Here is a 13,020-nt window from a genome sequence, read left to right on the forward strand (position 1 = left end):
AAGCTTGGAGAAGCTTGGTGGAAAGAAATACAAAGATCCTCTGAGAAGAACACACCTTGAACTCAAAGCCCCACAGAAGACAACATGTCACAATGCTACACTACAATTCACAGTGAAAGAACAATCCATGAGTAAGAATCATCAAACACAAGAATGGATTAGACATGCCCTCCTCAAAACTTCATATACTACAGCTACTAGATAGTACCTGATTTTAAAAAAATGTTAAAAATACTCACACACGCACGCATGCACGCACACGCACAAACACACACGAAAATGCAAAGACAGAACCATTAAAACAAAAAACAACAACAAAAAAGAAAGATCTGGAATAGAGCATCAGAAGAATTATGGCCATCCTTTCTTACTGTAAACAAGTTCCTAGAAAACCAGACAAAATATATGAGAGAACTGTTTTCAGACAGTGGACAACTAGCTATACAGGAATATGATCCTTGAGAGAAGATACTCAAATGCGGCAGTTTCCAGATTGCTGTGCATGTTAGGGGAACCTAAAGAGAATATGGCAGCTTTGCTGAGTTGAGGAGACAGAGATCAAAATTCAGGGTGGCCAAGGCAGCACAAATTTGTTGAAAACAGTAATGTAAAGGAAAAAGATCCAAAGAGAGAGAAAGAGAGAAAAATATCTGCAGAGGGATCCCTTAAAATCTCTGGCTGAGTACTGATCCAGAGAGAAACCCCACGAGGCTACGAAAGAACCATGAGAAAGCAGTGCATGAACACATGCCAGAGTTAGGAATAGTTCACATTCTCACCAGACAGAGTGAAGAGATCTCACATTAAACAAAGAGATCTCACATTGGATAGTAGTAGGGCTAAATTATATACCAGTCCTAGGGTAAAAGCTGATCTGAAGACACTAACAAAGCAAATACAGGCGTATCTTGGAGACACTGTGGATTTGGTTCCAGACCACTGAAATAAAGTGAGCCACATGAATTTTTTGGTTTCCAATGCATATAATAGTTATATTTATACTATATTGTAGTCTATTAAGTGCACAATAATATTGTCTAGAAAAATAATGTACATACTTTAATTAAAAAACACTTCATTGCTAAAAAATGCTAACCATCTGAGCCCTTCAGCAAGTTGTAGTAGTTAACACAAAGATCACAGATCAGAGATCACCATAACAAATTATAAACCCAAAAACCAAACAGAAAAAAATGTCCATTTTAACTTCACCAGTCAGCAAAAATTTATCTTTTGAAAATGAAAGCAAGGAGGTGTGGTTATAGCTCATGGTAGAGCACATGCTTAGCAAGCATGAGGTCCCATGTTCAATCCCCAGTACATCCATTAAAAATACTACTAATAATAATTTTAAAATTTTAAAAAAGAAAATGAAAGCAAAATAAAAGATTTTTTTCACACAAACAAAACCTGAGTGAAAATTCATCACCAGTATACCTACATTAAAAGAAATGTTAAAAAAAAAAAGACAAGTATGAGAAATATATGGGTAAATATAAAAGATACAGTTCTCATTTTTAAATCTATTTAATGAGAGATTGTTGAGGATGCCCACTGTGGCCAAGACTGAGTAAAAGGAGCCAGATTTACTCTCCTTTCTGAAACAACTTAAAAACCCCAACATAAAACAATAGTTTTCAAGATACCAGATATTAGGTAATAAAGAACAGTGACCTTTAGAGATGGAAATAAACAAGGTGAGATATTGCCTTGAGAGTTTCCAGCCTGTGGCACCAGGGATATAAAATTGAAACAGAGCCCAGTGGATGCGTGGAGTTGAAGAATTGGAGCTGAGAGACCAAGGAGACCAAGGCAGTTTATAGGACAATACCAGAGAGGAGAGAACCGTACAGGGAGAGAATCCAGAGAGCTGCAGGAATACCACTCTATTCAGCAGAGTACTGATCTGAGCAAGACTGAGAAAACTATTTGAGGGCAGAAAAAGCCATCAAAAAAGATTATAGAAGTGGGGTGGAGGGTATAGCTCAGTGGTAGAATGCCTGCTTGGTGTGCATGAGGTCCTGGGTTCAATCCCCAGTGACTCTGTTAAAGGGGAAAAATTTTTAAAAAGAAAAAGAAAAAAAAAGATTAGAGAAAAGTTCCTAACACTCACAAGGGCCAGGATGTTCTCACCATCCAGTCTGGAAAAACCCATCATTCACAGGGCATTGGGTAGAATACTGAGGAAGGTTTTGTCTAAGTAGTACAGAATAATTAGCCCTAGCTAGCCTCAGCATTGCTCTGGATCCTCCTAATATAATATAAAAACAAGATCCAAAACAATGAAACTGTTTAAAAGTAAGTTAATTAATCCCAGAACAAAGTTCAAGAATACTTTACAGAAAAACATAAGTATCCAGCACTCAACAAGGTAAAATTTTCACAGTGTCTGACATCTAATCAATAACTACCAGGAATGCAAAGTGGCAGGAAAACAACTCAAAATGAGGGAAATTATCAATCATTTGAAATTGACCCAGAACTGACACAGATGTTAGAATTAGCAGAGAAGGACAGTAAATCAGTTGTTATAAATATATTCCATATGTTCCAAATGTTAAGTAAAAATATGGAAGATAGAACAAAGTAAATTAAAAGAGCACCAAAAAGTTGTGAATTTCAAGCAGCTTAATATATGAGAAATTGGAGTCTCCAAAGGACTCCAATAGTCTGGGGCAGGGAGAGTGCAAAACACTTGTTTTTTTGAAGAAACAATGGCCAAAGACTTTTCTAACTTGGAAACAATGAACAAGGGAGGCTTAATGAATCCCAAGTACAGGAAATTTGAAGCAAATTACATCAAAACACATCATAATCAAATTATTTGGAATTGCTAATCTTACTTAAATCTTAAAAACAGCCAGAGGAAAAATCATGTACATACAGGGGAATAAAGATAATGATGACATCAGATTTCTCACTGGAAAGATGTAGGTCAGAAAAAAGGTAATCAACATCTTTAAAGTACTGAAGTACAACCTAAAATTCTACACCTGGCAAAAACATCTTTCAAAAATGAAGGTTAATAAACAAGATTATATGGTATAGCACTGGGAAATATATACAAGATCTTGTGGTAGCTCACAGCAGAAGAAAAAATGTGATAATGAGTATATATATGCTCATGTATAACTGAAAAATTGTGCTTTACACTGGAACCTGACACAACATTGTAAAATGACTATAACTCAATAAAAAATGTTTAAAAAAATGAAGGTTAAATAAATAAAGATGTTTGTAGACATATAAAAGCTGAAGAATTCATCAGCAGCAGACCCACACTATGAGATATGTTAAAGGATGTTTTTTAGACAGAAAGAAAATGATAGCAGATGGAAATCTGGATCTAAACAAAGGAAAGAACAGCATTAGAGATAGTAACTATTTGGGTAAACATATAAGTTTCAATAATTATTTAAATCTCCTTATAAGATAATTGGCATTTAAAAAAAACCAATGTTTGTGTGGCTTATAATGTATATAAAAGTAAAATGCATAACAATAATGGCATAAAGGAAAGAAGAGCAGAAATGGAAATCTATGATTGTAAGGTTCCTATACTATATATGATATTATGCAAAATCACTTAAAAGTAGATTATGATTAAAGATGTATACTATAAACCTACAACAATAATTAACGTAACAATCAGAGCAACAGCTAATAAACCAAGAAAGGAGATCAAATGGAATCATTAAAAAATATTCAATTAAACCAAAAAAAGGCAGAAAAAGAAGGAAAAAAACAAAAAACAGGTGGGACAAACAGAAAACAAATACCAACTTGATAAACTCAAATCTAACCATATCAATAATTACATTAAGTGTAAATAATTCAAAAGCCAAATAAAAAGAAGATTCTCAGACTGGATAAAATAGCAGGATACAAAGTATACGCTGTCTATAAGAAACATACTTTAAATATAATGACAAATATAGGTTAAAAGTAAAAGATAGAAAAAGATAAACCATGTTAACATTGGTCAATAGAAAGCTGGAATTGCTATATTAAGGAGACAAAGGAGATTTCAAAGTAAAGAATATTACCAGGGATAAAGAAGGTCATCCCTTAATGATAAAGGGGTCAATTAATCAAGAGGGTATAACAATTCTGTTTATAAACCTAATAACAGAACTTCAAAATACAGGAAGCAAAAATAGATAGAACAGGATAACTGCTAGAACAAGTAGGCAGAAAATCAGTAAGTCTATGGTAGACTTGAATAGTATCAACCAACTTGACCCGACTGACATTTATAGAACACTCCATCTAACAACAGCAAAATATATGTTCTTCTCAAGTGCTCATGGAACATTTACCAGGACAGACCATATCCTGGGCCACACACAAGTCTCAATAAATTCAAAAGGACTCAAACAAAACAAAGTATGTTCGCTGACCACAAAAAATTCAACTAGAATCAGTATCTCAAAATAAATTATTGAAAAAAATTCAATCACAAAGTAATGGAGAAAGATACGGAAAGAAGCATATCAGGTTGTATTAACATTAATTATCTCATGGAGATGGAAATGAAGGAAGGTTGGGGACAAAGTCTTAAGCTTTTAAAATACATTTTTGTACGATTTCACTAGTTATAATAAACACATATTCTTTATGGAAAAAAAATTTTAAAGCATTTTTAAAAGCCTGTGAGATCTCTCTGAATATTTAAATTTCCTTTTTCCTCTTACACTGACTTGAGCCAATTTCTGTATATATAATCCTCTGAACCCTGAATAAAATAATCAAATACTATAATTTACTTAATACTTCTTTATTACTGGGCATTTAGGTCATTTTATATTTTCTGCTTTATATAACTAAAGCTACAGTGAATAGATAGTCCTTAAATGCCAACCCTTAGCTTACCCAAAAATCCATCTCTCATACTCTAATATCTACAAAACAAACACTAATCTACATTTTTTTTTAACTTATTAACCTGTGCCCCCTGTGATCTAATTCCTTAAGAGCAGAAGTCTGCTTTAAAATTGTTTTTACCATATGGGAACTCTGCCTGTTGCAATGATTAAAGATGATTAAAACATCTGACCCTTCATCTTTGAAGACTCACTTTAACATATATCCACTATAGATTTACAGAATATCTGATTTGTTAAGCAGTCATTTAAGCAGTAATGCTTAATTATCAAACATAGAATCCAAGAACACTTGTTAGAGACATTTTTAACGAGATCGTCTTTTCTGATTATAAAAGTAAATATGCTCACAATGAAGCTCTGTATTATACCAAAAAAAAAAAAGTATGTAATTTATATTTTTCCTTTTAGTGTGGTGAAAATCTTTTTTTTTAAATCTTTTTTTCTGTTTTTTTTGGGGGGAGGGGGATGGTAATTAGGTTTATTTATTTGTTTACTAATGGAATGACTAGGGATTGAACCCAGGACCTCACGCATGCCAAACAGTAACACTCTACCACTGAGCTATACCCTCCCCTCCCCATGAAAATCTTACTATGTATAGTTCTGTTGCCTGCTTTTTTTCAGCTAGTTATATTATATATATTTTCTAATATCATTAAGTGTTTATGAACAGAGTAGCATCTTTCTATGTATTATATCAGACAGAAGATAATTACAGCTTGAAATTAGCAGGAAATGCTTTTATCTTACCAAAAGTCCTAAGACTTTCTGTTGAATGGATGACTCAGTTGGGAATGACTGTAAAACAGAAAGAGAAACCTATTAGTAAAGAACCAAATATAATAAATAAGTGCTTAAATCAATGAATAAATGAATGTCAAAACTGTAGGCTAAATTCCCATTCTAACCTCTAGAACCCTCATGAAGAGTTCTAACCCTTGGTTTTCAATAAAGTGTCTGCAAGTGGTTGGAGATTCATCTGTGAGGTTCCAAAGTGCACTCAAAGTAAACTTCAAAGTAGTGTCCACTGAATTTTGATTTGTTTTCTGCTTCACTATTTGAAGAAGTTGCTGAAAGAAGGAAAATAGGATTAATTTCTAATTACTGAATTGTTATAATTAGTGATAATAACATGGACTAACAAGTCCATGAGGATTAGTTACATGGCTTAAAATATTTCCCATAAAGGTTTTTATAAGTACAGCAAACAGCCTCTTGGATCAGACTTTTCCTTTAACAAGAGAAAAATAGAGGATTTTCACAAATACTTCTATATTATTCTATTCATATCTATAGTCTAATTGCCTATAAATATAATGGAAAACAAAATGATTAAAGCTTAGGACCCCATGGGTCATAACATACACTCATTTCAGATTCTGGGATAAAAAAGGTACAGGGAGTGAAGGGAATGAACCTAACATTTACTAAATATCAGCAAATTATATATCCTATATTGTAATATTGTTATCCCCATTTGTCAGGAGTGGAAATTGAGTCTGAGAAATATCAAGTAATTTGATCATAGTCAACTTAGTAAGAGAAAATAAGAACTGGAAGAACTAATTCTCTCTACCTCCAAGTTTTCCTTATGAAAAAGAAGAAAAAACAAACTACATACAATATTAAGAGAATTAAGTCTAAATTGGATTTAAATAAGATAATAGTTTTGAAATTCCATGTGTAAATTATTTCTATCATAGCTTTAATTTAAGAAATTTAATCTTGAAAAATAAATGTTTTAAGACCTACATAAGGCATCCATAATTCCACTTTTAGATTACACTTTTGGGGATAAAACGAAGCTCTGTTAAAACAGATACAAGTAACATTTATGAACACTATTACTTAAAGTTACATATAATTCAGGAAAAAATTTTTTAAGAAACAAACATCTAGTTGCAATTATGTAATTTAATAGCAACAGTGGCTAAGAGTGTGGCACTAGAATGAGGCTACCTAAGCTTAAATTAATTGCTGCATCTGACTGTGTAAACTTATTTGCAAATTTAATTCTATGTTTTCTCATCTGTAAATTATAGGTGATAATTAAGAGCTTGAAAAAGAAAAAGACAGCTAGCGTCATCATCACCAGTACTATTAACTCTTGCTAATTCCTACTTACACTAAACTTAATTTTCCCCCAAAGCATATGAGTGAACTACTTCCTTAAAATCTTTGAATATATCTCAAGTCAAAATTACCGAAACACATATACAGCAGCAAAAAGCCATATTTAAAACTAAAATGTCATCCCTGAAAATAACAAAAATAAAATCCTTTTTTACTCATCTGACATATGTATTTATTTTGTGCTTTGTACTTAGCATATTCCTTTAATTAATCTTTCTTTCCTTTTCATTTAATCTTCATAATAACTGTATAAAGCATTTTTTATCCATCCTAAGAAAATTTATGTGACTTGCCTCAAATCACATAGCTAGTAAGTGACAGAATTGGGAACAAGCCCAGATGTACTGACTCCAGAATTTCTACTCCTTCCTTTATACCATTGTAGCACCATTTCCTCTTTGTACATTACTTTTTTCAGTCATATCCCTATTATTGCGCTTATTAGACAGTATTACAAACAGGTCTATATAGTTATTTTCTCTACTTATACTGTGAATTTCTTATGGGCAGGAATTATAGACATAATTCAGTATAGATCCTTAACATCTATTAAGGTGGTAGGTACCTGATGAGTATTCTATACATATTTATCAAATATAATATAACATCAAGTATGAAATTTACTTTCTCATTACAAACATAATCTGTTACAGAAAAAGGAAGTCTCTCATTTGATTTTTTCATCTACTATTATTGTTCAAACATCTCATGCCAGGATTGTGACAAGAAGCCCCTGAGTGGACTTTTTGCTTCCAGTCCTCCCTAAGGCATGGTTTAAACTTATTCTCTTTAAAGCTTTTTAACTTTTCACTATTCACTTTATTATTTCCTCAACTGAAGTAAGTAGTATCTTGTATCAGCTATTTACATTATCTTCTTTCCTAAAGCATCTAGCATAATCTTATGCCTATAATAGAGTCTCTATAATTTCTTCATAAATAACAAAACCACAGAATTTTAGAACTAAGTAGAATCTGAAGGTATATGGTATATTTAGGCCCCAATGGCCCAGGTAATTTATCTAAATTCACAAAATGAGTTTACAAATCAGATCCCAGGTCATCGGACTCCTAGTTCAGAACTCTTTCCATCTCTATTAAGGAATAAAGCTGCCTCAGTGAAGAGAAATGAATAAACTCATTTAGAAGTAACAAAAACAACCTTTTAAAATATAAAATGTTGGAAGATACACAACATTGCCTGAAAACAATGAAAATGAAAACTATTTAGGGGTCTGCATAGACTTACCCTGACAATGAAGAGCTCAGCACCAAGCTGTGCAGTTTGTTCCGTAGAAAGCTGCAAGCAAGCAGAAGACAAAGCATATGTCCAAGAATTCACTAGTATCAGTTTAATATTATTCACTGTAATAGACTCCAAAGGTCAGACGAAAATCTCCAGTCAACCTGAATACTGAATGCAGCTTGAATTAAGTATATTGGCAGTGAGGTTTACTAACTTAACTGGCACAGAGACTTTGGGAAAAATAGTAACTGTAATGCGAAACAGCTTTCTATAGAAAATTATTCAACAAGAGTTTAGGTACCTTGGCAGCCAGGATGGAAATGATTGCAACTGCCATCCTCTGCATGTTTTGATCTTCATGGTTGCAGAGCCACTGCATGACAAGTTTGGCTGCTTCAAACCTGAAAACACACAACAGTTTCATGAATTAATCCTGGAGGCCCAGGCATAGTTTCAGAGCTCCTGCTGGGAAGTGATGCTACAATTTAGACAGGTGAGAAGGAAAGGGAAAATTCCTCTTAACTGATAGAGAATAACAAGTATACTTAGTGATCTGGAGGTGGTACCTCATCATTAATTCTGACAATACTTTGTAAAGAAGCAAGAGTTTGGAAAATATGGTCAAAACTATCTGGGACTAGAATTATAATGTCTCTCTATTCTGTAGTGATTTCTATACTATACTAATAATTTTAAATACTTTCTGGGTTCCTTCCAGTACCCAGCACAATGGGAACATCATTCATTCATTCACAAACATTTATTGAGCCCCTGCTTTATGCCAGATATTGTTCTTGATGTTGGAGATAGAGTAGTAAACAAAACAAGAAAATATCTCCACTCTCATAGAGCTTGCAGTATAGTGGGGAAGACAGGTAATTAATCAAATAAATAAGTGAAATACATGGTATATTTAGGTACTCACTTATGCTATGGGGGAAAAAATACAGCAGGAAAAGAGAGGATATGAAATGTTGAAACTTTACTAGTCCCCAAACGTGTCCACAATTATAAGGTAATATAGGTGGTAGTTAAGAGCAGATTCTGACATTCTTTGAATTTTGAGGTTGAATTCTTGTTCTACCTAATGTTAATAATAAAATAAATTATTTTATCATGTGAGGCAATCAGTCAAGTCATTAAGAATATCATACACTTTGCAGCCAGCCTGGATTCAAATATCACCTTCACCACTGACTAACTTTGGGATCCTGGGCAACTTCCTTAATCTCTCTGAAATTCAACTTTCTTGTCTATAAAATAGTAAGATCTACTCCATAGGATTGCCGTGACGATTATATGATATCACCCATAAAGTTTAAGATTTAGTATAGAACTTGGCATATACCAAGCTTTTGATAAGGGTTAACTTTTACAAGTATTGACTTCCACTGTACCTTTATTTGTGCAGTTCCCACAACACAAAACAAACAACTCAACCAGCTCTCATTTTCAAAGCAATATAGCATGTATATAAAAAGTAGAAGCTCTGGAGTCAGTCTGGATTTAAATCTAAATTCTGCTACTTACTATCTTATCACCTTGAGCAAGTTACTAAACTTCTCTGTGCCTCTGTTTCCTCATCTGTAAAATGAAGATTACAAGAGTAACAATTTCACAGGACTGCTGTAAGGACTGAATAAGCATATGTAAAACACTCAGCAAGGGCCTGGTAAGTGCTTCATACATCAGTGGTTATCTTTTTATTATCTCACATGCCATCACTAACATGAAATCCTTAATGATCACCAATCAGATGGAATCTTTCCCTCATTTGGGGGTCCAATACATTCTGTCATTCTTTTCTAAGAAAAATTGTCTTCTATCATACTCATTCATTCATTCATCCATCCATTCATTAAACATCCACTTAAGCACCAAGTACGAGAGGCAAAGATTAACCAATCACAGTCTTTGACCACAAAGAAGCTCAATTCTAGCAGAGTACACTGGCTATATCAAAGGTAGGCAAATTATAGCCTACCTAGAGTGATTTTACAGCTGTGGGCCCAGCTGTCTGTTTTCTAAAGTTCTGTTGTAACATAGTTATCCCCATTTGCTTATAAATTACTGTCTATAGCCACTCTGGAGGTACAAAGGCACAGTTAAGTAGCTGCAAGCTTAAAATATTATCCAGTCCTTTAAGAAAAAGTTTCCCAACCCCTGGGTTAGTTTACAGTTTTCTTTAGGAGATTATGTCTTTCCTACCTATGACTTCATGTGATCAATACAGATGTTCAATATATTTATAAAATGAAATTAGTAATCTACATGAAATATATATAGTTATGTTTTTATCTAAACTATTTATTTCAAATAGTAGATGGAACACCTCATTCCTCAGCCATTGCAGATAACAGTGTACTGTTACCCAAATAAAAGAACATCACAGTAAAACTGCTGTTGAGAAATGTACTTTTCATTAAATCATAAAGTATTAATTTCTTTTTCAAAATACCATCACTAAAAAATTGTATTTTACAATAGTAAAATGAAAAAAAGTCATCTTTTTAGCTCCCAAATCACATCTTAGAAAGAAGAGAAACTTTAATACTGACTGGAATCCATCTATATAGTCTCCCTTAACCTCTGCTTAAAAAGTTTCTTCTATAATTCAATATTATATAACAATAAGAGGTATGACACAAAGAACACTGGACCTAGAACTAGAGGACTTGAGTCTTTCTACCCTTACAGTTACTAGTCATAAAACCATGGCAAGACACTGAATTTCTATATGCCTGTTTCCTCAGCCCACAATATTGTGTGGATATTCTGAAGACTATAATCAGTATAACTTCTTAAGCAAAGGCCTATGAAAACAGGGGCCAGTCAGCTATCTTGAAGGTTAAAGCACTGAATTAGAGAAAGAAGACTTAGCATTCTATAGGGCAACGCACAATCCCACCCACTGATTAACTGTACATCAGGAATATCCTAACTGGTAAGAAATAAACCAAACCAGACTTCTAAAATTCCATTTTGCCCCATTTAAGTTCTAGTGCTATCACTTGCCTGTTAAATGGAACATCTTGAAGAATCCGGTCACTGCAAAGTGAAAGGAGGCAATTCTTCTGTAACTAAAGAACCATAAAGAGAAAAAAAAAAATCCTGAATAAAATATTGTTTTGTTATTTTTCAAACAGGAGTACCTTCTATAAAAAAAGAAGATGGATGAAACACCACTCATTTCTTACAATCTTTATTCTGTCCATCTACTGTTCAAAGACTGACTTCAGCTGGACCCATGTAAGTTTACTTCCACAATTTTTTTTTGTCTTTTCCATTAGATGATAAATAGGATAACTCCAGCTAATATCCATCCCTTCTGGTGGCCTCTGGGTGGGTCCTGCTTTGTTTTCTGTCCACCTGGCTTCCAGAGTCCATGAAAATCAAAGCCTGAAGTTCATCTAGTTTGGCAACTGCCCTCAATGAGGGAAGCTGGCTTTAACGACCCACTCACCAATCTGGGTTGTCATTTTTACTTGATTTGGGCCTCTGAATATTTTTTACTAATTTGCCAACTCACAGTTAAGTTTCAAGAGTTAAACATATATTTCAAGCACCATTTTTAGTTTGCATCCTGAGGACAGGACATGTTTTGTAGTCTACTTATACTGCTAGCAATAGAAAATCCATGTCTTACTCACTTCTTTTTGTTTTGTTTTGTTTTGTTTTGGGGGGGAGGTAATTAGGTTTATTTATTACTTTTTTTAAATGGAGGTACTGGGGACTGAACCCAGGATCTTGTGCATGCAAGGCATGCACTCTACAACTGAGCTATGCCCTCCCCCTATGTCTTACTCACTTCTTTATCCCATTACTTGAATACTGAGCCAGTGCTTGGCTCAGAGCAGAAGCTCTATACCTAGACCTGTTTGCTAAAATTATCACAAACTCAAGGTCTAGATGCAAGACGGGATTTGTATGGCTTGCATTCTTTCCCACAATGTTGCATTTAAATATTTTTAGGAAAGGAATGCATCCTTTAGTTTTCTATTTCTCTACTGTCTTACCCTCAGTCATACCACAAATTTATTACTTCATAGCCTCCAAAGGTATTTGAATTTTCCAGACTTGGTCCACTAAAATGAACTGTATGAAGGTGGGAGATGGGTAGGAGACACTAAAAGGACTATTTGAATGGGAATTCCCATATGCTTACCTGCTGGTGATTGGGAAAATGCTCCATGGCCTTGAGCAGCAAATGGGTCACATCAGCCAGGAGTCGGACAGGCATTCCTGCAGCAAGATCCTGCTTGGTTAAGTTAAACACACAGGCACTTGCAGCAAGTTGCACTGGCAAATTCATAGGGTGGTTTCTCATCCCAGTAACCACAAGCTGGGAATAAAAAATTAGTTCTCTTAATCCAACTTATAAATATAAGCCCTCTTCATATAGCAACATTACTTTTTTAATCTATAATAATTTCTAAAATGTCTTAAGTATCTTTTTTATTCTCCTGTGCAAAGAGCCTAGGACATAGCAGTTACTCACCAATACTTAGTTCCTGCCCACTTGGTCAAGGTAGGTATCAAGTTGTTCATGTCCAGAGATTTTTCTGTAAGGCTAATGAATCTTTTCTGTTCAGGGAAAACATCTTTGTATTTCAAGACCTACTTCAGTGCTTGCTATATGTTAAGTACTAAATAAAGTCTTACTGACTTGAATAGAGTAAGCCAGTAACAAATTTCACTTTCAAATCCCAACATTCAGTTCCTCGAGAACACTGCTAAAGTTAGTGTACAATAAAAC

The 13,020-nt window shown here is 33.9% G+C and overlaps 1 protein-coding gene across 1 annotated transcript in view; it reads right to left on the minus strand.

Moving 5' to 3' along the window:
• The window catches only part of ZYG11B (zyg-11 family member B, cell cycle regulator), a 72,752-nt gene that overhangs the window by 19,959 nt on the left and 39,773 nt on the right, over positions 1-13,020 (minus strand). The window contains exons 5-10 of the mRNA XM_010951785.3: positions 12,430-12,606; positions 11,280-11,344; positions 8,566-8,665; positions 8,268-8,318; positions 5,795-5,956; positions 5,637-5,684 (exon numbers count right to left, since the gene is read on the minus strand). Of these exons, the coding sequence (XP_010950087.2) occupies positions 5,637-5,684; positions 5,795-5,956; positions 8,268-8,318; positions 8,566-8,665; positions 11,280-11,344; positions 12,430-12,606 (603 nt within the window). The remainder of the gene's footprint in view (positions 1-5,636; positions 5,685-5,794; positions 5,957-8,267; positions 8,319-8,565; positions 8,666-11,279; positions 11,345-12,429; positions 12,607-13,020) is intronic.

The sequence above is a fragment of the Camelus bactrianus genome, chromosome 13 (assembly GCF_048773025.1).
Source record: "Camelus bactrianus isolate YW-2024 breed Bactrian camel chromosome 13, ASM4877302v1, whole genome shotgun sequence".
Taxonomy (NCBI): Eukaryota; Metazoa; Chordata; class Mammalia; order Artiodactyla; family Camelidae; genus Camelus; species Camelus bactrianus.